Raw genomic sequence first — 24,463 nt, 5'->3', positions numbered from 1 at the left:
GTGTCCACAGGCCACGGTGTGGCGTGTCCACAGGCCACGGTGTGGCGTGTCCACAGGAGCAGTCCTGAGGTGTAGGTTCCTGGCTGTGAAACCTCCAAGCCTCTTGAGTGTCCTAATATCCTCTGGAAGATCCCTTTTCTGCTTAAGCAGCCAGAGAAAATTCTGTAGGTCTCCACTAAGGAGCTGTGACTGCTACAGCCCCCAAGGTGGAAGGCAATGGTGGCCTGCTTCATCCTTCGTAAATCACCCCCTCCCGGGGGTGGAGGCTCGGAGGCATGGCTTCTCCATGGCTCCCTCTCTCCAGTCATCGGTGTTTCCCCACGCCCTCTTCCTAGATCTCTGCTCCTCTCTGCCCGTCTTCCCTGGTGACTCGTCTCCTCCAGGCACACACAACTTCCAAATCCTCATCCCCGGCCCTGCCCCCTCCCCCACTGCCCGCTGGGGGTTCCCACGCGGGTGTCCCCAGGATACCGCAAAGTCGGAGTATCCGGACCAGCTCCTCTTCCAGTTGCGTTTGTCTCAGCTGGTGGCTCCATTATGCACCCAGTCCCCCAAACTCCAACCAGGGGAGCCACCCTCCCTTCTGCACCTCACCTGTCCCCAGTTCTACCCCTCAAAATATTTTCTCCATCCTCATCTCTGCCCCCTGGGTCCAGGTCCTCACCCTTTCTCTCCTGGACGTGTACAACCACCTTCAAGGGGTTGGGCTTTCCTGCTGAGTCTTGTCCTCATTATGTCTGCCCTCTGTCAGGACCCCAGAGAGATTTCTTTGAAGATGCTACTCCCTCCTTAAAGTCCAAGGCTCCCCGCACATCCGACATCCGGAGGTTACGATCTCAGGTCATGGTAGCCTCCCTGGTCTGAGCCCTCTCCCAGGTCCAGCAGGGGTCTCCCCCCTCCTGGGGCTGCTTGCACTTCCTATGTGGTTTCTGCGCCAGTCATGTTCCCTCTGCCTCGTATGCTTTTCCTTCCTGCCCTCGCAGCCTGGCTAATTCCTACTCCTTCCAATCAGCTCACGTTTCACCTCCTACAGGAAGCTTTCCTTGGTCACCTCCCCGCACAACCTCAGGAAGGCCTTAGTGGCCCTCCTCATGCTCCTCTGACACCTACCACACCCTTATCTCCCAGTTTCACCTTTAAAATAACACTTCCTGAGCACTTCTGATGGGGCAGAAACCTCGTAAGAATCTTACACACATCATCTCCTGTCATTCTCACAACAACCCTATGAGGAAAGTGCTATTCCCATTTCCAGGTGAGGAAACTGAGGGTCAGAGAACTGAAGGGGCCTTCCTAAGACCGGCAGCTAGACAGCAGGGAGTCTAGGGTTGGAACCCGGCACTGTCTGACGATAGGCTCGAAGTTCCTAGCAGCGATGTTCTGTTGGCTTCACCCAGGGAGCTGCCTTCTGCATCTGCCTAGGGTGGCATAACCTTGTCCAGGCCACTTTGCCTTAGTGAGCCTCAGTTTCCTCTTTAACAAGGGTTCAAGCCTCTCCCTGCCACCCTCCCAAGGACGGAAGCAAGATCTGAAGATAACAGATGTGAAATCAATCAGTAAGCGTGTCTCACCCTTTACAGTAACGCAGGAAGATATTTGTGTACTTTTAGAACTTGGCTTCACTGAACAATTTCCTTGCTCACCTTAGAATCAAAGGCCTGCCATCTCCTCCTTCCTTTAGGGTAGGGAGGACTCCCACTTTCCACTCTGACCCAGGTTGCTCCTGGGATATTTAAAGTCATCATCCAGCTGTTCCCATCCCCCCTCCCAAAACACAATTGTGACCGTCAAGCAAAGAAAGGCGAGGGGAAAAAATCCATAAAGGCTCTCGGCCAAGCGGTAGCCGGTGGAATTCTCCAGCTCCTGACCACCAGTTAGTGACGTCAGGATTTATAACTGTATTAAATGGTGTGACAGGCAGCCTTGATATATCAGTTCCCCCTTCTTCCCAAATCACAGACAATAAAAGCTTTGGCAGTGAAAGTCATTCATCATCATAAAGACCTGAGACATCCCAGTCATCAATTTCACTCACATCCTTAATACACTGGAGAGAGTGCAGGAGTCGAGCACCTCGGAAGGGCCGGGGTGGGGGGAGGAAAACACGAAGGAAGATTGAGCAGAAATAATTACAAAGGTCAAAGAAGGGATTCCTCCAGGGGGTGCCATGGGCTGGGCCATTCCCTGCCAGACGTGTGCTCAGCCCACAGAGGAGCTGGGCAGTTGCTGGGCATGCTCCAGGCAGCCCAGACCCACACAGGCCAGGCTCGCTGAGCCTGGGGTAGGAGCCAGCTGAAACGGGCTGTGGGACCGGAGGGGGACAGGGAGCCATACCCTGGCCTCTGTGGCTCCAGGCTGGGTTCTATGGGAGTCTTTTACTCCATCAGCCTCATTAGTACGAAAAAGATTTAAAGATAATAATAGAACCACAGGTGTTTGTTGTTGTTGTTGTTGTTTTTAAAGATTTTATTTACTTGTTAGAGAGAGAGAGAGCGTGGGCGAGAGAGTGAGCAAGGGTACAAGCAGGGGGAGCTGCAGGCAGAGGGAGAAGCATGCTCCCTGCTGAACAAGGAGCCTTGATGTGGGACTCGATCCCAGGGCACTGGGATCATGACCTGAGCCGAAGGCAGACACTTAACCGACTGAGCCACCCAGGCGCCCCTGTTGTTGTTGTTTTTTTTTAATCTCTCCCCTTTTTGGCACAGATGGCTAGCTGTGCCACCTATGGTCTTCTTTGGGGCAATAATACCTTTTGAGCAACTATCCAGACTGACACTCCTGGTTATAAAAGATACTGTAATCCTGCCAAGCCAGCTGGGAAAGAGCCACGTCAGCCACGACCACCCCATGTGGCCCTGACCCACCCATCAATCTTGTTTGTGGTCTGTTCTCCACGTGAGGCTCTGCCTGACTCAGAGCTCCTCTGGTCAGATCTCCTGCTGGCCACTGACGCCAGGCTGGTGAGAAACAGTGTGGCACAGTGGTCAAGTGTGTGGCTGCTGGAATCTATTTGCCTTTGAAACCTGGCTCCACTACGTACTTGCTGTGTGACCTTAAGCAAATTTCTGTGCTCCTCTGTGCCTCAGTTTTTGCATCAGTTAAATGGGGGTAATAAGACTAACTCTCTCATAGGGTAGTTAGGCAGACTAGACAAGTTAACATATATAAAGTGCTTAGAATGATTCCTGGTGCCTAGTGAGTGGGAGGCAAGTATTATCACTCCTGCTGGTGACTCTGGCTTCTTGGATCCTGTTCAGGATTGAGATGAGCTCTGGGGAGAAGGCTCTTACCCTTGCCCCCACCCTAGAGCCGACTCCCCAGATAGACTATGTGACCACCCTACCCTTGAGGTGAGCATGTGACACCTTCCCAGGCCTGGGTGAACAGAGACTTACAAAAGGAAGCAGTGGGTCTGAAAAGGTAAAACACATCTCTGGATGGGCAAGTTGGACATACAACAGGTGCCCTTAAGGATCCGTGCTGAAACCAGCCTTACCAAACATTTATAGAAGATCTAAGGTGAGAGTAGAATTCTACAGCCCCTCAGTGAATGAAAGTAAGAGCTAATTGAGATAAATTAGAGAGAGGCTTTTTCTGAGCTGTGAACACTGGGGGAAAAAAGTGGCAGGCCAGTAGAAGTTAATGCATTTGGAAAGAAATAATTGTGATAATACCTTGCATTCAAATGTGCCTTATGCTCATCAGAGTGCTATGAATGTATGAATCATAACCTATGAGGTTGATAATCTTTGTAATAACCTAGGATGGTAGTGTTTGGGGCAATTAGTAACAACCAATCACAGTGGACAGCTCACTTGTTCATCCATCCATCCATGCATCAAACACTTCCTGAGTACCTACTATGTTCAAGTTCCATGCTAGGCTGTTGTGGGGAAAGCAGGTATCTTTCAGAACCTCGTAGTCTAAGGAGAAAGTTAGGCTGGTAACAAAGAATCATATTATCAAGGCACAACAGAATAACAGATTCGTTGATCTCCAGGGGCCAGGTGAGGGGGACATCACTCTGATTGTGAGGTAAGTAGGAGGACTTCCTGGAGGAGGTAGCACCTGGGGACTGCTCCCCGGGGACAATCCCTGAAGGCATTCGGGCAGAGACTGCTGGCAGGCCTGCTGGCTCCTCAGTTCCTCAGCAGGTGTCACAAAAGCCTTTTACGGGCAAAGCCCTCTATCAGCTCACATCTTCCCTCTTGTTGGGAGACCGGGACCTGAGCACTTGGCACAGTCAGGGTGGTACAGGCTCCATGAAGTCACAAGAAAGGGCACAGCTTACGACTTAGGGCTCATGTGCACTTCACCACAGTCCCACATGAAGGGATGAGCCCAGATTGTAATTCCCATTAGCAGATGTGAAAACTGAGGCTTGGGCAGGTGAAGGTGTCCCCAAAGCCAGCAAGGAGCATGGCAGAGCCGGGATGAAGACCTGTGATCCTGAATCCAGTCAGCCCAGGGCTCTTCCTTTTGAGGCGACTGCGGCCACCTCTGGACAAATGACAAGCATTCTAAACAGAGAAATCAGCAGAAGCAAAAGGCTTGGAGTCATGCCAGGCATGGCTGGGTTGGACAGTGGTTAAAAAAACAAAACAAAACAAACAAACAAAAAACACAGGCCTGGATAATGGGTTCCACTGGACAGAGTCACAGATGAGGTAGACAGATGGCAGTGACCAGCTGGGCTGAGAAACAAGGATGGGAAAGGGAAATAGTCCTGTTCTAGAAGGATTGAAGGTTAAGTCTGGCATGGAGGAAGGAGCACTAGAATAGGAGTCAAGGGATGTGGATTCCAGATCTGTCTTCCTTTCAGAGACCCTGAGTTCTCAGTCCTCAGTGTTCCTATCTGCTCACTAAGGGAGTTGCACTAGCTGATCCCTAAGGGCCCATCCAGCACCAAAAGTCCAGTCTCTTGACCCTGGGCAACCCAGGGAGGGTACCATTGTCATGACAGTGGGGCAGATGGAGACCGAGTAAGGACCAGCAGCACTGGCAGACATCGTGGGGACAGGTCAGGCAGACATAGAGCGAAGGGGGTGCCTGATTCCCTCCCAGATGGTGAGTCAGGCCAGGTGTGAGGGGATGTACAGTCTTCAAGGAGACTTTTCTATTGAGCACTGGGGAGGTGTGGCAGACAGTATGATGACCCCTCCAAAGATGCCTACATCCTTATCTCCAGAACCTGTGAATAAATATGTTACCTTACAAAGCAAAGGGGACTTTGTGCAGATGTGATTAGATCAGGAATTCTGAGATGTGGAGGTGACCCTGGATTATCCAGGTGGGCCCAATGTAATAGCCAAGGGTCTCTATAGTGGGAGATAGGAAAGTCAGAGTCACAGAGAGAACATGTGACAACAGGAGCAGAAATCAAAGGGGAGAAAAAGAAGCTACCTTGCTGGTTTTGAAGATGGTGTAAGGGGTCATGAGCCAGGCGATGCTGGCAACCCCTAGAAAAAGCTGGAAAAAGCAAATAAAAGGATTCCTCCCCTCCCCCCACCCCACCCAGAGCCTCCAGAAATTGAAATACAGTTCCTTGATTTTAGGATTTCTACCCCCCAGAATGGTTAAGATAATAAATGTATGTCATTTTAAGCCCCGAGCTTCTGGTAATTTGTTATAGCAGCAGCTAAAAACTAATTCAGGAGGCCAGTGGAACACTCAGAAGAGGGGAGCCACGCGGCCTGCTCCAGGCTGGACAGGTCCCACCCCTAGTAAGCTCTTTCACCATCCTCTTGCTGTGGAGGACCCCGAGACTCTCTGGCTCAGGCTGCTTTCCTGAGTTCCAAAATTTTATTTTATTTTTAATCAAAAATTTTAAATCAACACTTACATAGCACTACGGTGTTCCAAGCAGTGTTTTTGGTGGTTTTGAAAATAACTCATTTTATCACAGAACAAGTTTCCATCCCCATTTTATAGATGAGGAAGCTGAGGCATACACACTCACACACAAACAATTGAGCAAATGAGGTCACCAATTCACAAGGGGCAGAGCTGGGATCTAAAGACAGGCAGTCTGGCTCCAGAGTCTATATGAGAAATGGTGCAGTTTGATCAGCTTCCACGGACCCCAGGGGCTGCTAGTGTAACTGTGCTGCGGGTGAACGTGGAGAGCTCTGCTTGGATACCTCTGATGACGTGGAGCTTACTACCAATAGAAACCATAGAATGCAGAAGTTAGGAGAAAAACCAGCTCTGCTACTTGCTGGTGTGTGACCTCAAGCAGTTTCTTGAACTGATAGCTGGGACAAAAAGAGTACCTATGTTCCACAGAATAAGGGATGAAATGAAGCAAAACACATAACAAATGCTCGATAAATATTCACTATCATTGTTATTAACTCCTGAGGCAGCCTATTCCAGTTTCAGAGAGCTCAAACTGTTAAAAAGTTCTTCTTCGCACTCAACTAAAGCTTGCCTCCCTGTGGCTTTCCCTGATGTGCTCCTAGCAACCACACCTCACCCCCCACAGCCCTGAGCATAGGAGATGCTGCAGGGCCCCAAGTCAGCTGTCTTAAGCCACCAGCGCTGGGGGACAAGGTACCCTGCCTGCCTTCCTTCCTGGACCCTGTCCTTCTCTGTCTGCAAGCCCTGGTATCAAATGCTGATAGAGATTCACCCCTTAGCCCTGAAAACATGGACTCTCCAGCCTATATTGCTTGAGAAAAGTTCATGATGGTTCATCCAGAACATTAAAGAGGATGGAAGTTCTGTCCCTATTGACATGTTGGGTGTCCATAAAACATGGAATAAAATTTTCAAAAAATTGAACAGTATGAGCAGTAAAAACCCATTTGTAGGAAATAAACCACATGTATATAATCTGACATATATGCAGAGAAGAGCTTCTGGAAGAACACAGACCAAAACGACTCTGATGGCATCAGCAGAATAGGTTAGGAATGGGGTGAGGGGATATGCGCACATGCAGCTATATACACTTATGTGCCACTTGGCTTTATTGCACCATGGACATGTATTATGTTGTGATTAAAAAGGAATTATGAGGGGCGCCTGGGTGGCTCAGTTGGTTGAAACTCTTGTCTCAGGGTCTTGAGATCGAGCCCCTCATCGGGCTCCACGCTCAGCACAGAGTCTGCTTGAGAGTCTCTCTTTCCCTCTCCCACTGCCCCTCTCCCTGCTCATGTGCTCTCTCTCTCTCAGGTAAATAAATACATGTTTGTTTTTTTAAAGGAATTATGAAAGGGGTATTGCAAGAGAAAAAAAACAAGCTTCAGAACAGAAACTTGGAGTGCCAGGCTCTCCCAGAACAGCCTAGATATGGCCTCCTCCACAAAATGTTCCCCAAAGCCCACAGTCAAAGAGAGGCCACCATTCCCTCCTTGGTGCCCTCACATACCATGGCTTCTCCCATGGTATCTCTCTTTTTCTTGTTTATTTTGTTTTGCTTTGTGCCTTTGCCTCCCCCATCAAATTATGAGCATGTTGAGAGCAAGGACTCTACAACCCTCAAGACTCAGGCTAGGCTATGGTCTGACAGGAAGGAGATGCTGGGTTTTGATAGAGATGAGTGAGCAAGCGATAGAATGATGAATGGCAGCTCTCTGCAAATTGCCAGGCACTACAGTTTGGTATGTTTTCTCCTCCAGATAATGGCAAGGCAGTGTGATCTCTGATCAGAACAAGCTAATGAAATCGCTATTTTAGGAAGATGGATCACAGCGGGGTGGGCTGGGAAGCTGGAGACCCAGAGACATGTCCGAAGGCTATTTGGAAAGGTCGGTTTCCAAGCTGCTCGCAAGTGTAAAAATCTATGAGTGCATTACCAGGACGGCCATCCAGCTTTGTTTATTTTTATCCTACGAAATACAAGGTCAGAAACAACTACAGTACTTTCTGCTGAAATTATTTTTTTTAATTGACACTGCATTTCCACAAATATTAATTCATTTATTCAACAAATAGTTCTTAGGAACACTGTGCTAACCTGAAAGCAAATCATATTTTCCTTTGATGTGCATTTTAATTATGGAGATACCTGAATTTCATTTTGGCTTCAAAATGATCAGACCTTCAGCTTCTCTGAACCTCTGAATATCCTTCCAAACACTAAGATTCCAAAATTCCAGGTGTCTATAGAATCTATAAGTGTAAGTCTATTTAACAATCTCACACCAAATACTTTAAACCCCAATCGGATTCACCTTGAATCTTTCTTGGAATGCAAATAGACTTGTATCTCTGGGGAAAGTTCCAATCTCACATGCTGAGTTTTCTCTATAGGTTGTGGTCCCCTGAAGCACAACATTTCATTTGGAGAGAGTGTGACATCACTACACTGGGATGAAATACCATGTTGTTGCATGTGCTCGAGAACTTTATACTCAGCACCCCAGGCCTTCCCCACGGGATGGGTTACACGCTGAGCTGACATTTGGGGAAAGCCATTCCAGGCAGGCAGAACGGCCTGGGCAAAGGCCTGGAGTCAGACAAAGGCAAGGCCAGTTGGACAGCCTGTGGTCAGCCCTTCCTGGCTTCACAGAGGGATTTTCTGTGGGGGCAGGAGTAGGAACAAGAGGAGACAAGGAATGATGGGGGCTGGAGCAAAGTCAAGAACTCATAAGCCCATAGCAGCGGCCAGTCTGGTAAATGACTGAGCTGCCCAGGAGTCCGGGGCAAACGGGAGATCGCCGCACCCCCCAGAGGGGCCGCCACTCACAGCTCTACTGAGTGTGGCTACATGGCAATGTGGACCCAAGGTGGATCCAAGGTAGACAAGGTTTTCAATTTTCCAAGACAAGTGAGACGTTTTAATCTTTATGTTAAATATCCTGACTTTCAGGCACATTTAAATTTAACTTTTTGATAGTCACATATTGACAACGTTTGAAAAATTGAACATGTGAATGGTATTTGGTAAAAAGTCCTCTTCCCATACCCAGTTCACAGCTTCTGCCTAAACATGGTTATTAAGTTCCCGACTATCCTTCTAGGGTTTCCTTATGCATGTGTGCACAAATACAAATATGCATTCCCACTGTCCTTCTGTTCTTTAAACAAAAGGCAGCATTCTGTACACACTAGTCTTGCTTTTTTCATGAATAATGTATCTTGAAGATCCTTTCCTACCAGGACATAGAGAGTACCCTCATTCTTTCCTACAGCAGCACAACAGTGCATTGGATGGCTAAACTACTCCTGACTTCAACAGTTCCCTGATGGACATCTGGGTTGTTCTCCTCTGATCTTTAAAATGTTAATCTAAGCTTTTTTTTTTTTTTAAGTTTAAAAAACACTATGCAGACCAAACAACCTTTGGGCTGCACTGTGGGTATACAGAATGCCAGCTGAGGGAGGTGTTGGGCCGTGGCTGGGTCTATGAGTTCATAGCGTAGATGCCTATCTGGACTTTGCAGACCCTTCAGGCTGGGGTTGCTAGTGGGAAAAGAAATCAAAATCACTCCAGTGGAGAACGGCTTCAGGTAAGTACTGCTTGAAGATTCTTTGCCTTTGAGGTGGTGAAATCACCATCACCAGAGGTGACCAAGCCCTGATGTAGAAAAATCCTTGGGTGGGTGAAGAGAGGGGACGCCCAACCTGTGAAGTTAATTTCCACTGATTTTAAGAGCCCCCGAAGTCTGATTATGGGCTGGGCCCCACTAGCAGCAGAGAGAGAACTAAGAAACAGTCCACCCTTTCCAAATCTTACTCACTCATTCATTTTACAGTTAAAAGGCATCTACCGAGGCTGGATCTTGTCAGGAATACCTTTCCCCCAAATCTTCCCAAAGCTTCTCATCACTGGGATCTCAGATCAAATGCCACCCTTTTAGAGAGGCTCTGCTTTGTTCCCCCACCCCCATTCACCATTACTCTTCAACCATCTGGTTTCTCCAAAACACGAACCATGACGAAATTAAGTTTTCTTCCCTCTGGTTGCTGTGAATTGTCTGGCTCTTCCCAGCAGGTAAGCCAGGTGAGGGCAGGGACTGGCCACCAGGACCACCATCGTCCTCCAGCTGGGCACATGGTGGGAGTCCAGTACACAGTAACTATTCATGTTTTGCTCTTTTCCAGCACACACAACTTTGACACCCCAGCATTGTCCATGGGATTCCTAGGCAAGCTCCAGGGCTGAGCCCTTGGTTATAAGATATGATGCTATATTGTAGCTTTAATTATATTTTTTGAGGCATCTTTGGCAGACTGGATACATAAGGAATTTCTCATATTTTAGTTTTTGCTATTCGTTATGATTTCACTCTGAGGTATTTTGTTGGGTCTGACTGAGCCTCAAAGGCCCATGACAAACAGATCCGAGGAAGTGTTCCCCGTGGACAGATGAACAAATGGTCAGCCATTCAGAGTCTTGACACTGGCCAGACTTTTTGGTACAAAAACCCAGAAACACACTAATCACTACCATCTGTTGAGTGTTTACAGATGCCAAGCACAGTGCTAAGACTCTGCATGGACCATGCATGTTATCCTCACAGGAAGCCTATGAGCGGGTTCTGTCTGGGCTTTGTTTTATAGATGGGAACTTGGGCATGGAGGTTAGTAACCCGCCCAAGGTCAGCCAGCCAGAATATGGTGACACTGGACTTCAAGCTAAGCAGTCTAGCTTTCCTGCTGACATTCTCAATTACATGCTAGAAGAAATGCCCTCTGGAAATTTAGACTGGGTTTTTTTTGTTTGTTTGTTTTTTGTTTTTGTCCATCCCACCACATAATGGCAGCAGGCCACAAAGGTCAGGGCTCTCAGTGAGCCCTAGTTCCAGCTCTAACTCACTGGATGTGACCTTAAGCAAGTCACCTCCCCTATCTGGACCTGGGTGTCCCCAGCTGTCGGGTGAGCAGTTGGACTGCATGACCCTCCCACCCTGCCCATCTGTGGTCAGGATGTTTGTCCTGAGGGAGGCTGGGAAGTGCCAACACGGGCTCCTGGACCCTCCAGATTACCTTCTCCCTCAACTACCCACACATCCTCAGATGCCCCTGTCGAGGTTTTCAAACTCTCTCCCCCCACTGTCTCATTATATCCTTGCAACAGCCAAAGGAGACATGCAGGGCAGGAATCGCCATCCCCATTTCATAGACAGGAAAACTGAGGCTCAGAGGACGATCTTTTTGCTGAAGGGTAAGACAATTAAGTGGGAAAGTCCAGGCTTACGCCCATTCCTCTGACTCCCAATCTAGTGCTCTTTCCTCCAGTCTTCAGCTATTGCTGATGAAAAAGGCAGAGGCGGAGGGCTGTCTTGGGCTGCCAAGTCTGGGGTATTGAGGCTCCAGATATTGAACCTAGGGGTACAGCAAATCAGAGCTGCTGGTCTTAGGGACTTGGCATCATTCTGTCTGTCTTTGTGGGTGCTCATCTGCAGCCCCGCTAGTGGTCTCTTTTGCTTAGAGGGGACAGTGCCCAGGGCTCCCCCTGGTCCTCCACCACACCAAACTTATTTGAGGAGAAGAAGCCTCCCTTGGTCTCCTCCCTCCATTCTAACAGCTGATGCAAAAAGATGGTCCTCAGGGGAAGAAGGCCGGCAAGGATACAGGCTGCCCCCGTTCCTTTGTTCTTCCAGGCAAAGGTCAGGTGGGCACCGCTGAGGGCAGACTGCTGGGTTCTTCACCAGTAGGGAGGTGAGCAGAAGCAGGGAGCCTGGCATCCCACCCGCTGGCCTCCCTGGCAGGGAGGCGCAGTGGCTGCTCCATCGGCAGGCCTGTGGCCCAAGGACACACCTGCAGATAATTAGTCCCAATCAGGATGGTCCCAAACTGCTGATGATGCAGAAATGAGCTGGCCATGTCACTGGTTTGCAAATGGTGAGCAGTTTCTGAACCGTGGCCCTGGCTGGTAGAGCAGGAGTTTAACTTAATATTTAATGTGGCATATAAACGATGGAGAGAAATCGACTCGTTCTCTAATGAGATCTTTCCTGCACAGCACGGAGCGTAAGGGCTGAGATGGAGCAGGATGGAGGCCACCTCCCCCACCCCACCCTCCCTGACCCCTCCCCTGGACTCCAGCTAGAGCCCTGGGCTGGCTCACAATCCAGCTGAGCACCAACTACTCTCTAGGCTCTGTGGGGAGCAGAGAAGGTAAGGCGTGGGGCTGGTCTCCCCGAAGAGTTCAGAACTGTGTCAACACATCCACGAACACAAGTGGAATTCAATCACTGCCCCGTGGTCACATGGAGGCCCATCCTAACAGCTCTTGGGGGCATCCCTTCAAGGTGTTCTAGCACTTCTCAGTGGGGTCAGCAACTGCCCCCTAGAGGGTGTTTGGAAAATTTGTTGGGGCTTTTCAAGGATTGAGAGGCATCACTGCCTTGCGGTGGAACAGTCCCCACTGTGAAGTTTCCTTTCATCTTGCATGACTGTCATGTCCTGCCCAACAGGACAGGTGAAAAATCTGTTTATAATTATTTAAATCTAGCACTGAACTTCATTTGCATATAAATGTGAACTTGCAATTTCTACGGTCTTAATATACACTGAATTTTCTAGGAATGCAACGACTATGTACACTGAGCAAACCTCGTACCTTATTTTACTTGGAACTTTGCCAGGAGTTCCTCACCTATTCATAAAATCACGCTCACTGTATGAATAAGTACGAGTCCCTAAGCCTGCCCAGAGCTGTGGCGTTCACAGTGATTCTGTGCATGGGGCAGGCCCCGAACTACTTCATTATGTCTTGCAGTTTAATCAGGCAGAGTATTTACTTATCAAAGTACATAGTATTTTTTTAAAGATTTTATTTATTTATTTGAGACAGAGAGAGAATGAAAGAGAGCACGAGCCGCGGGACAGAGGGAGAGGGAGAAGCAGACTTGCCACTGAGCAGGGAGCCCAACTTGGGGCTCAATCCCCAAAGGCTTAACCGACTGGCACCCAGGCGCCCCCAAAGTACATAGTATTTAATTATAAACAATTTCACTTTCATTCTTCCTGTATCTCATAATTAAGGCATTATTTTTATTTTATTTGAAATCAGATGTGAAGATTGTTTTTATGAACTTTATTTTAGGAGAGTAAAGGGGCATTGTTAATATCTGCTATCCCAAGGGGATGCTGGCTGGGACTGGACAGAGAACCCCAACATCACAATGCCCCATAAAGCAGGGGAAGGACTAGGGAATCTATACAAGCCTCCAACCTGCCTGTGTGCGCCCATGCCTCCTCTGTGTATATGTCCTTTATATTTTTCCACACCAACAGGATCATACTTCACACAGTAATTTACAAAGAGTTTATTTACTTAAAATATATCTTGGACATTTAGTCATTTCGGCATAGACAGCTCTACTTAATTCTTTTTAATTGGTTTAATTGTTTGCATAGTATTTTGTGCTATGAAGGAGCCATAATTTATTTAACCAGCTCCTATTGACAGACACTGCATTGTTTCCATTTGTTTGCCATTATAAATAATTCTATAATTCTATAATTATTATACAGATATAAGTATCACTATGCATCTACGTGAATGTATCTGTAACCTGCTTATGAAAGTTCTGGATTAGAGGGTGGGTGCGTGCATTTAAACTTTTGATAGATACTGCTAAATTTCCCTCCAAAACTGGTTACACTGATTTGTAGCAGCATATGAAAATACTTGCTTCTCATACCTTCTCCAAAATTGGCCCTCAAGAAACATTTCAATCTTTGATAAGCTAGTGGGTTTTTAAAAGTGTCTCATGATTGTTTTAATTTGCAGTTTTAAAAAATCATGAGTCAGGTGCGTATCTTTCATGTGCTGTTGGGCATCTGCATTTTTTCCAATGAATCACCTACCCATATTCTTGACCTGTTTTTTCTACTGATTTTTTTCCTTATTCATTTCTAAAAACTCTTTATATATTAAAGAAATTACCTTTTTTGTCATCTGTGGTCCATATTTCCCCCCAAATTTTATTCTTTGTCTTTTGGATGTTTTTACATCACATACAAAAGACTTACATTTTTAACTGTCATTTATATTATTTTTTCTTTGTCTTTTATAATTTGGAACAGATTTTTAAAGCTTTCTCCACTCTAAGATTATAAAAACTATCCCTCGTTTTTTTCTAGTTTATTACTGGTTTCATTTTTTACATTGAAAGTGTAGATCAACTTGGAATTTTTTTTAATATAAAAAGTGGGGTATCTATCCAACAAATCCAGTTGTCCAAACACCATTAACTGAATGATTTATCTTTACTGATTTGATAAAGAGGGCACGTATTGAGTGGAGCACTGGGTGTTATACGCAAACAATGAATTATGGAACACTGCATCAAAAACTAATGATGTAATGTATGGTGATTAACATAACATAATAAAATAAAATAAAAAAAGAACAAAAACAAAACAAAAAAAAGAAACACTACATTTATAAGCACCCACATATAATTTGGATCCATTTAAGGACTCTCTATGCTATTATATTTGTCTGTTTACTTTAGATTCAGTTACAAATAGCTTTAGTGGCGCGTGGCTGTCTCAGTCAGGAGATGGAATGACTCTTTATCTCTGGGTTGTGAGTTCGAGCCCCACACTGGGTATAGAGATTACTTAAATAAATAAATAAATAAACTGTAAAAACAAAAAAACAAAAATAGTTTTAATTGCTGCTGTTTTATCATAATGTTTTTAAATAGGCTACAACTTTTGCTCATTTCTCTATTTCAGAATTTTTTAGCTATCTTTGAGTGCTTATTCTTCCAGTATTTTGTATCATTTAGACATGTTCCAAAAAAAAGAAAAATTCTGCTGCTAGTTCGATTGGGATTGCTTTGAATGAGTAGATTACTTAGGGAAAACTGACATCTTTATGATATTGAGTTTTCCTGCCCAAGAACAAGTTATATCTCTCCATTTATTCTTTTATGTCCTTAGTGGAGTTTAAAGTGAGGTTTATTCCTCAGCATTTGGGGTTTTTCTGGTGCTATTGTTAAAGGACTCTTTTCTTCTATTATTTTTCTAGCTAGCTATTTGTTTACTCACAAGAAAGCTAATGATTGTATTTATAATTAGAATACTTCTAATATTTCAAAATCAAGCATATGGTTATGCAAAATCAAGACATGGGTGAACTTTTAAAAAATCGATTGAATTTTTCAAACAAAATTTATTTATTTATTCTTAGAGAGAGTGTGCACGAGAGGGGGGAGTGGGGGGGAGAGAGGAGCAGAGGGAGAGGGAGAGAGAATCTCCAGCAGACTCCCTGCTAAGAGTGGAGCCTAACATGGGGCTCAATCTCACAACCCTGAGATCATGACCTGAGCTGAAACCAAGAGTCAGACGCTCCACAGACTGAACCACCCAGGCGCCCCTGAATTTAAAAAATTTGTAATAAAATAAAATAGCTCAGAATTGCACATGATCACGAAGTGGTCTTAGATATATAGTAAGAGCTCTTCATGTCATGTAATACTGATTTTTCCCAACAGCTTTCGTCTGCCACCTTATATCTTGCTCTCATAGCCCTATATGTCCTCTACAGAAATACCCCTTCAGCAACGAACACCCAGAAAAACATACCTCTGGGGAAGGGCATGCCAAAAAACCCATTTTCTCTATTTTTCCCAGAACAGGGGAGAAAATATTTCTTCCAAAGGTACATTTCTATACCATCCACTACCTGAGTGCTTTTAATATTCTACAGCAGGTAATTTAATGTGTTTCCAGGAAAGATGAAAGTTAAAAGCAACACAGAGAGTAAGAATGGGTCAGAGACGAGAATTATATCCAAAATTTAAAAAAAATTTAAAGATCAAGCATAATTCAGACTTCACTCTGGAGTACAAATAAGTCTTTGGTCAAAGGTTTAACTGAAAACCCAATCCATGCCCAGACCTGCTGCCTGGGCCAACTGCAGCCTTCTGGGGGAGGACCTCATTGGATATCTGTGCTGTCAGTAAAGCCTCGCTCTAACTGAGGCTCCCCAGCCTCTGTACCTGTCCCAATGCTGACACCTCCCCACCTGCACCAGCTCAGCTGCCTCCAGGTTCTTGTCAGGATGGGCAAACAGGACATCCACTGTCTGAGCCCCATGAGCCCCAGTGCCAAACTATCAGCACAGGTCTTAGAGTTAGGTTCTCACTGTCTTGGAGCCTATGTGACATCCAGCCCCCTCCCCAAAAGTTCTAACCTAAGCCCAGTTCCCAGCTTCCCTGACATAACCATAGCCCACCTATACTTCTAAGAACCCCTGTCTCTGTTACTTCTTACCATGTCCTGCCTATCAGCCTACAGGGACATCCTGCTATCCCGGGCTGGACGCCTAGGCTCTGGCCTAAGCACCACCCCCAAGCCTCCCACTATCTATCTGTCTAGTATCTGAGACTGCTTCCTGCCTGCCAACTTGGACAAACTTCCAGAGTCTGTCCTCCCATATTATCCCACTGCTGCTGGAGGAGAAAGAGGTATCTAACTCAACCCTTCTAGTCCAGCCCCTTCTGCAGCACCAAGCCCCACAATGATGACCAGCCATCATGAGAAGGCTTTGAGAGGAATAATAACAGCAACATGTATTGGGTGCTTGCTATGTGCTAAACAAGAGCCTAAGCATCTTATATGTGTTGACAAATTAATCCTCGCAATAACACTATGGGTCAGATGCTATTGCTAATCCCATTTTAGGGATTTTTTTTTTAAAACATGGCCCAGAATTCTTATATAATTTACCCAAGATTAGAGAGCTAGTCAATGGCAAGTTCAAATCCAGCAGTGTGCCTCCAGGGTCCAAACTCTTTATACTGATAGCTAAAGAGGCTGGCCCTGGGCCTTCTAGAAAGGCAGCTATTTTGCATCCACCAAGCACCTTCCAGCCTAAACCTCTTGCCCTTCTTGACTCAGCCTCTGCCTGGAAATCTGAAATGTCAGTGACAGTTTGCCAGAAGTCTGCTTTTTCTCAAGTCTCACCAGTCAGAGCTGCCCTTCTCATGAGAGGGACTGAACGCCAGGCCCTACCCACAGGAGATCCCGAAATCACTGAGGCCCCTCTGTCTTGGGCCTCCCCTGCCGTCTGTCCCAACCCATGGTCCATTTGGCATTCGCTCTCCTCTGGCTTTATCAGAGCAACAGAAAGCCATGTCTCATCACAGTCACAATCCCCCGCCCCAGCAGTCTCCTGCCTGACCAATTCTGGGACCTTGTAACCTTATTAAAACAAAAAATGGCCAGTCAAGTCCAAAAGCACCAAGCCACTCTTCTCAGTCTCTCTCTCTCCTCCACCCTAGATGCCCTCACCTGTCACAATGGGGTAGGACTGCGGCCCAGGCACGCTGCTCCCGATGTCGGCAGGGGTGGGACTGGTCAGGTTGGCCTTCATGTCATCCAGCCCTCCAGCCAGCGAGGCCATCGCTGAATACTCAGTGGTCTGAAAGAGGAAACAAAACAGAGAAAGCTCAGTATCAAGACTCCAAAGCACCTCAGCCAAAGGCCACACCACGTTCTGGGGTTCAGCCACCTCGCTGAGTTAGCCCATGCCGGTGCCAAGGCCACCCCAAGTGTTGAGAAGGCAGGTCCGGCTCAATAGAACAAGACCGGTATCCAAACTCAGCAGTTCTCCCCCGGGGGGAGGAGGTGGGCAGGATTCAGAGCAGTTGCATGAGAATCTCACCCTAGCTTCCTGAGGCTGCAGGTGCCACCAGCCCAGCCCCAGCGGCCACAGACGGCCTCTTCCATGCAGGGAGAGAGAGGTCAGTAACCAAAAGCAAGGCAGAAATAAGAGTCTTGTTGCCAAGAGGATGGAGAGAAAAGTGTCTGATTTCAATGCTCTTAAACCACACATGCAGAATCACAGAAACAAGGTTAAGAGGAGTCTGAGACATCATCATGCCAGGCCTTCAATTTGCAGATGAGTAAACTGAAGCCCAAGGCGAAGAGGGCTTTGTCCACAGCCAACAGGGCAGAATTCCAGGCCAGAGAGTCATCCCCAAAAAACTCTCACTCAAAATCCAATACAGTAAAACCAAACGAACCACGGTTTGGCGAGTGTTTTTGAGTCCAGAAAGCCTGTGAGCACCTGTCTGCTGAGAACTGCAGGGCACACACCGCAGATTGAGCACGGCCACCCCAACCATGGGCACCTGGCCCACAGTCGTGCTCCTTTCATTAAGCCATTTCGTGAAATCAAAGCTCGTGATGAGTCATTTCCTTGGTATCCAAGCCACCATCAGAGTGGTCTCCAGAAGATGCTAACCTGGGTCTTCACATTCAGGGACAGGCGAAATGAGAAGCATGAATGCCAGCTCTCTTCCTTCCACCCAACCCCCAGGCTGATTTTCAGGTAAAGAAGATATTTACAAATACCTAAGCCAAAGACTTTGGGTGTGCATGCCAAATTCTAATGTGAGCAGTTCCCTCCAGGACCCTGGACTTGCCAGTGGAGGGCATATCCCTGTCTGTTGAGGCTTATGTCCTTGGCAGACAGGGACAGGGAAGCAAGCAGTCTTGGGCACCGTGGGTAGCATGCTAAGGACTGAGTCTCAGGGCATGTAACCAGGGGAGCCCCTGGGCCAGTGGCAGGCAGATGGGACTCAGACTCAGGCATATTCCTGGTGCTTCTCTCAGCCTATGAATTAGAAAGAATTCTTGGGCAGCTCAAACTGGGGTGGTTGGCAGCCACGAGTCTGTGAGGTACTGCAGGCCCAGGCACCCTGCCATGCGCCTCACTGAGGACAGCTTTATCCGGAGCTCCCGGGGCTCTCAATCATCTCCAGCAGAGGCTGATTCTGAAACACGCAGAGAAGAGCACAGGTTTCTAAGGGAGAAGGACAAGATAGGGACACGCCTCCCAACATCAGGAATCACTGCAGAGCTGTAGTAATTAAGACAGTGTGGCGCTGGCACAGGGACGGATAAATAGATCAGTGAAACAGAAGCGAGTCCAGAAAGTGATCTGTGCGTATGTGGAACCTTGACATATGAGAGAAGGGATGTACAAGTCAGCAGGGAAGGATGAACTCTAATCAACAGTGCGGGGGTAACCAGTTAGCCACTCAGAAACAAGGGGGAAAAAAGAAATTGGATCTTTACTTTACTCCAGACACAAAAATCAATTCCAGGTGGATTGGAGACCTAAATGGGAAAGGCAAAGGCATCTAACGTGGTTGGCTCTAGGTCCAGCCAAAAATCCTTGGGAACAAGTGGTTCTGGGATGCTCACACAGGGTTCTTGGTCACTTTGAGGACAGGAGTGGGTCCCAGTCATCCTGCCGCCCTGATCCGATGCCTCCTCCTCCAGGAAGTCCTTCCTGACTACCATTCCATAGGAGGCAGGTGACCCACCTTGGCTCTGCTGGCCCCACCAAGTGGTCATGCGAGGGCAATCAGAACCACAATCTTCACATCCATGTCAAAAGTTCATATTTATTGATCACTTGCTCTGTGTGAGGAGCTTTACCTGAATGTTCCATTTAATCCTCACAGTAATTCCATGAAGCAGGTTCTATGTTATCCCCATTTTACAGACGATGAAACTGAGACCTATGATAGAAGGGAAGCAGCTTGCTTAAAGTCACACACCTTCTAGGTGCCACAGCCAGGATTCCAACCTGGATCCATCTGACTCCAAAGTCTTGACAATGACTCTAATGATTTTCATACTGTGAGTTCTGATCTGTTAACAGATGTGAAATCAATTTGCTAGTGCCAATACTTTAAAAAATGAAGTTAGAATGGACTAGAACAGAAAATACCCAAGGTTCTCACACACAGCAAGAGTAAATCCTGTTTTGGAAATCTTTGTTTCACGTATAAGTGGATACAGGTATACTAGGTGGAGATGAGGATGTCTTTCTTGCTTCAGGTCAGGACCAGCAAAGTTTTCATTCCATGCAGCAAGGAGCTGTTGGGAAACGGTCACTGTCTAGACTTCATCCCCCACAGAACTGGACCTGGTCGTGGCATTAGCTGCCTAATTTGCTTAAAAAAGGAACTTGGAAGTAAAGCTCACCAGAATGGCTCCTTCAGTGCATTGTCATGAGCAAAAAAAAAAAAAAAAAAAAAAAAAGAGAGAGGTCAAAACAAATCTGTAAGGGTCTCTTCCAAGATGGTGTCTTCTGGAGCTCCTGGGACTCTGGGATAGAGGACAGGCCTCCCTCCTCTCTGTATTACCAGTGCCCTTACGGAGGCCTGAGCATAATGAATGTTCAGTGTTTATTGAGCCTTTCTTGTGCAAAAGACATGTGAAGACCTGACATGCTCTCTGACCCTCATCCATAAACCCCGAGGGAAAAGACACATGGCCCAGAAGCTTTATCCAAGAGGAACAGGAGTGCAGAACCATTCATTGACCATGGAGTGGGAAGTGGTCAGGACAGGGTTCTTGGGCAGGTGGCACTGAACCTGGGTCTGAGCCATCCCCAACCCCCAAGGCTGATAAGTGCTGCAGGAAGGCTCAGAGGTAGGAGGACAGGAGTGATCTGAAAACAGGGCACATGCCAATCGTTGGAGGAAGTGAAAGTAGAAGAGGCAAAGACGGAAAGGTAGTCGAGCTGGGATTCAGCTCTGATGGGCTGGCACAGGGAACACACGGATGAACACATGAATGAGCCATCCTTAGGCGGGCCAGGCAGCAATCTCAACCAAGAGTCAGCAACCCTGAGCCCCTCTGTACCCCACTGCCAGACCTACCCGCTTCCTGGACTCCAGGCTGGGGAGCTGGGTCTGCAAGGGAAAGCCTTTATCTCCCTGAAGAAAGCAGAACCAACCTGGCTTTAAGAAAACTGCAAGAGGGTGGCCAATGGGAATAGTATGCCTCTTAATGTCTTTGATGCCCACTTGGAAGGGTCTTTTAGCTATTTGATTTTGTTTTGGTCAACAAATTCACTGTCAAAGTTTGTCCAGTCACTTTGACCGTTGGGTTTGGATCACCTTTCCAAGATAAAAATCTTTAACTTGTGTTACACATGTGGTAGGAGGTCCAAAAATCCAGTCTCCCAACCACCACTGGCTGCCAGAAGGTAGAGTGAACTTCTCTAAAGAGTGGGGGCCCTGGGGACAGGGGACTTGGAAACCCTCCCTCAGCTACCCTTGGCTATCTGTACCTCCCACCACCACCACATGGCAGGGCTTGGCCCAAGCCTAGACTCTCTTCTTGGGTAGGATTCCACAGCTCTTACTCTGCTCCTGCGTGAGCCAGGGGATGCTGACATTTAGTTTTGGTGTGTAATTATTCCCTGAGTCCTCGTCGCTGCCTGTCCCTTGGAGCTGCTGATGATTCTCTCCAATCTCCTGGGCTCCCCTGCTCCTCAGCCACTCCCGGCAGTCCTACCCCGGCCTGGAGGACTCGTCTCACTCAGTCACGTAGAGAACTCCTACACTGTCCACAAGACCCAGCTCCAATGTCACCTCCTTGGGGAAGCCATTCCTGGGTCCCCTATGTCTATAGAGAAATAGTAATTCTTTGTCTATGCTTCCTTATGTCCACAGACCTCCATTACCATACTTCTACCATATTTAATGGCCATTTGTGTATCTCCCTCTAGGTTGCCTTGAGATCATGGAACAGGGGAAGCTAAGCACTTGGTGAATGAATATAAGGTCCAGTAGCATGACATTAGCCACAACACTCAAAAATTAACTAAGAAGTATTTGAACAAGAACCCCAAGTGATATGCTAACCTTCCCCTCCCCCTCCCCCACCTCTCCCCTCATCAAATCAGGTGACCAGCAAACAACGTCCTTGGCCACCATGTGTTAAAGCCTCTGGGGAAGTGCTTTCACTGGTCTGTGAGAAAATATCAGGCATTCAACATTAGTTAGAGGAAATAAAAGAGCCACACTAAGAACTTTTTTTTTCTTTTTTTTACCTCGGAAGACAATGCCCTTAAGAATATTCAAAGTCCTTGCCAATCCCTCCTTCAGTTCAGTGCCCCTGACGTTTTGTTTTTCTCTCCTGATGAGTAGTTGGCCTGCCTGTGGTTGAGCAAGAGGAACACTGGAAACCACGGTTTGCCCCTTTTTGCTTTGGCTGCCAAGAAGCTCAGTCAAGTTCAGTGTTCAACCACTGCAACCACAGCATTGCTGGCCCTGGTGTTAGGACTTTCCCTCTTCCGCCACGAACTTTTTTTCAGCCTTAAGGTACTAACTTAGGTCCATGCAATTGTTTGTTTTGCAGGACACCTCGGGTCCTTTGTGAAAGTGGAGACAGGACGAGGTAAAAAGAAACCTGGAAAGGAAGGTCAGGAGACAGGAAGAGAAGAGAGAGGGCATAATCGGTGCCTCTGGTAACCGCGATAGTGCACTTCCACTTCTCTCAGTTATCTGGGGGGCCGAGCGCTGAGTTGACGGAACACGGGGGGCGGGAGGGGTCGCACGTGCATAAGTGTGCTGGTGCACCCACGTGCTCGGGAACAGGGCCCTCCTCTCCTCCCACCGCTGGCGGTCACAGCCAATAGCTGTGTTGCCCACTTCTGACTCCTCTGAGCTCTTGGGGTTCCTTCTTAGGATGCTATTTGGGGCTTCTCCCTACCCATCAGGGCCGCCTGGTGCTGTCCTTGACCATGACCCAGAAAGAGAAATGAACTGAGGACAGCATTTCACAGACTGTCCAATCCAGGGCAACCAACGGGGATAAAACTCTTTGCCCAACAGCCACCGATTCTTATAAGGCCTCAAGATCAGGACCAGCAAGTATGCACACCCTCCTCACAGATACCAGGCTCCAGATGATGGAAAGTCTTGAACTCTCCAGTGTCTGAGCTAGACAGACACTCAGGGTCATTTTCCCCGACGTGGAGAAACTGGGGTACAGGGAGGGGAATGGACTTTCTCAGCTGATTTTTATCTGTCTCATGTATAGCCTTTGACCCTGTGGGAGAAAGAACTGTGAATGAGGAGTGATAACACGGGGTTCTCACCCCAGCTCTGCCTCCCTCTGCCCTGTGTGACCTCAGGCAAGCCAGGCCAGCTCCTGGAGCCTCATTTTCCTCATTAATAAAATGAGATTTAAGTCAAACTCCTTGCTGCCTGCCTGCCAGAGCGGGTGTGAAGACCTGAAGGGTAAGGACAGGGGTGGCACTTGGGAAGCGAAGCAACACAAGGGATAAGGAATCCTAGAAGGGACTCCGGGAGGCACATGCCCCGGGAAGGTGGGTGCTGGGCGTCATTTGGGTCCCTAGGAAATTACCTGGAAAAGGACTGCCTGGGGCTGCACCAAGTATTGTCTCATCAGCACGGGGCACCACTGCCATAGCATGGAGGAGAAAAGAAACACAGACACGTGAGAAGGAGGGCAGCACGAAGGAGGGCAGGGCATGGGGACGAGACGGCAGGGCTGGCTACCTCAGACGGCTACCTCGGCCCAAGAGGCTTCCCCGTCCCTGCTGAGCTCCTCCAGGCTCGCTGCCCAGCCTCAGGTGGCCCTCGGGAGCTGGGCCAGTGCCAGACCAGCCACTCCCATCCTGAGGGACCAGACATCTGCCCACCGACACACCTACCCAGCAGAGGACATGAGCTGGAGTGGGGGAGCTGTGTCCCCAGGGCCTGGCCTGATGACCTGAGACTGAGGAGGCAGAGTGCTCTGGATGGCTTGGGCAGCTGGGGTGGAGCCGGGGCCTGGGGGCAGCTGTCCCCCTTCTCTGGCCTCTGCTTCCCCAGCTGTCTGAGGACTTGCACGTGATCTCCAAGTCCCCTACCCCTGCTGATGGCTCTTTGCCTCTCTAAGTGGCCACATGACAGAGTAGGGAGTCCCTGTTCGACAGATGAGCTCCAATGCAAGGAAAGAGAGATGGAGGGGAGCCGACAGGTTAGAGGACATTTGAGACATATCAATCGGTCGCAACGTGGACAGTGACTCCCACAAATAGACTGTAAAAAATATGAATGTAAAAAAAATATTATGGTGTATTACGAAGCTATCATAAATGCAAATACAGACTGTATATTTGAGAATATTTGAGGACATTATAGATTTGCTAACTCTTTAGGGGTGATAATGGTATCATGGCTATGCTTGTTAAGGTCTCATTTTTTTAAAGAGTCATTCTAAAACATTTACAGATAAAATGACAGGATGTCTGGAATCTGCTTCAAAAATGAAATTAACGAAGTTCGCTGCCATTAACAAATTGTGGTCTATCTATGCAACAGAATACTACTCCACAGTACAAAGGAACAAGGCACCGATGCGTGCTGTAGTACAGGGGAGCCTAAAACATGCTATGTCAAAGACGCCAGGTACGGGGTGCCTAGGTGGCTCAGGCAGTGAAGCATCTGCCTTCAGCTCAAGCCATGATCCCAGGGTCCTGGGATCGAGTCCCGCAACGGACTCCCTGCTCAGCAGGGAGCCTGCTTCTCCCTCTGCCTCTGCCCCTCCCTCCCGCTCATGCGCCCTCTCTCTCTCTCAAATGAATAAATTTTAAAAATCTGAAAGAAAGGAAGGAAGAAAGAAAAGAAAGAAAGAAAGAAAGAAAGAGAAAGAGAGAGAGAGAGAAAGAAAGAAAGAAAGAAAGAAAGAAAGAAAGAAAGAAAGAAAGAAAGAAAGAAAGAAAGAAAGAAAG

At 47.6% G+C, this 24,463-nt stretch overlaps 1 protein-coding gene across 5 annotated transcripts in view; it reads right to left on the bottom strand.

Moving 5' to 3' along the window:
- PAX5 (paired box 5) overlaps positions 1–24,463 on the bottom strand; it is a 190,933-nt gene that overhangs the window by 65,611 nt on the left and 100,859 nt on the right. For 3 of the 5 annotated variants that reach the window (XM_073881336.1, XM_025852929.2, XM_073881335.1), the window contains exon 7: positions 17,206–17,335. In XM_073881336.1, the coding sequence (XP_073737437.1) occupies positions 17,206–17,335 (130 nt within the window). Of the gene's footprint in view, positions 1–17,205; positions 17,336–23,091; positions 23,149–24,463 lie in introns of all 5 variants that reach the window. The other 2 variants (XM_073881333.1, XM_073881334.1) reach the window with 1 other exon arrangement.

Source organism: Callorhinus ursinus, unplaced genomic scaffold (assembly GCF_003265705.2).
Source record: "Callorhinus ursinus isolate GAN/ISIS: 27379988/994484 unplaced genomic scaffold, GSC_fseal_2.0 scaffold42, whole genome shotgun sequence".
NCBI classification, from domain to species: domain Eukaryota; kingdom Metazoa; phylum Chordata; class Mammalia; order Carnivora; family Otariidae; genus Callorhinus; species Callorhinus ursinus.
Note: the sequence above shows the minus strand (reverse complement) of the source record. Positions and strands in the feature narration are given on the sequence as shown.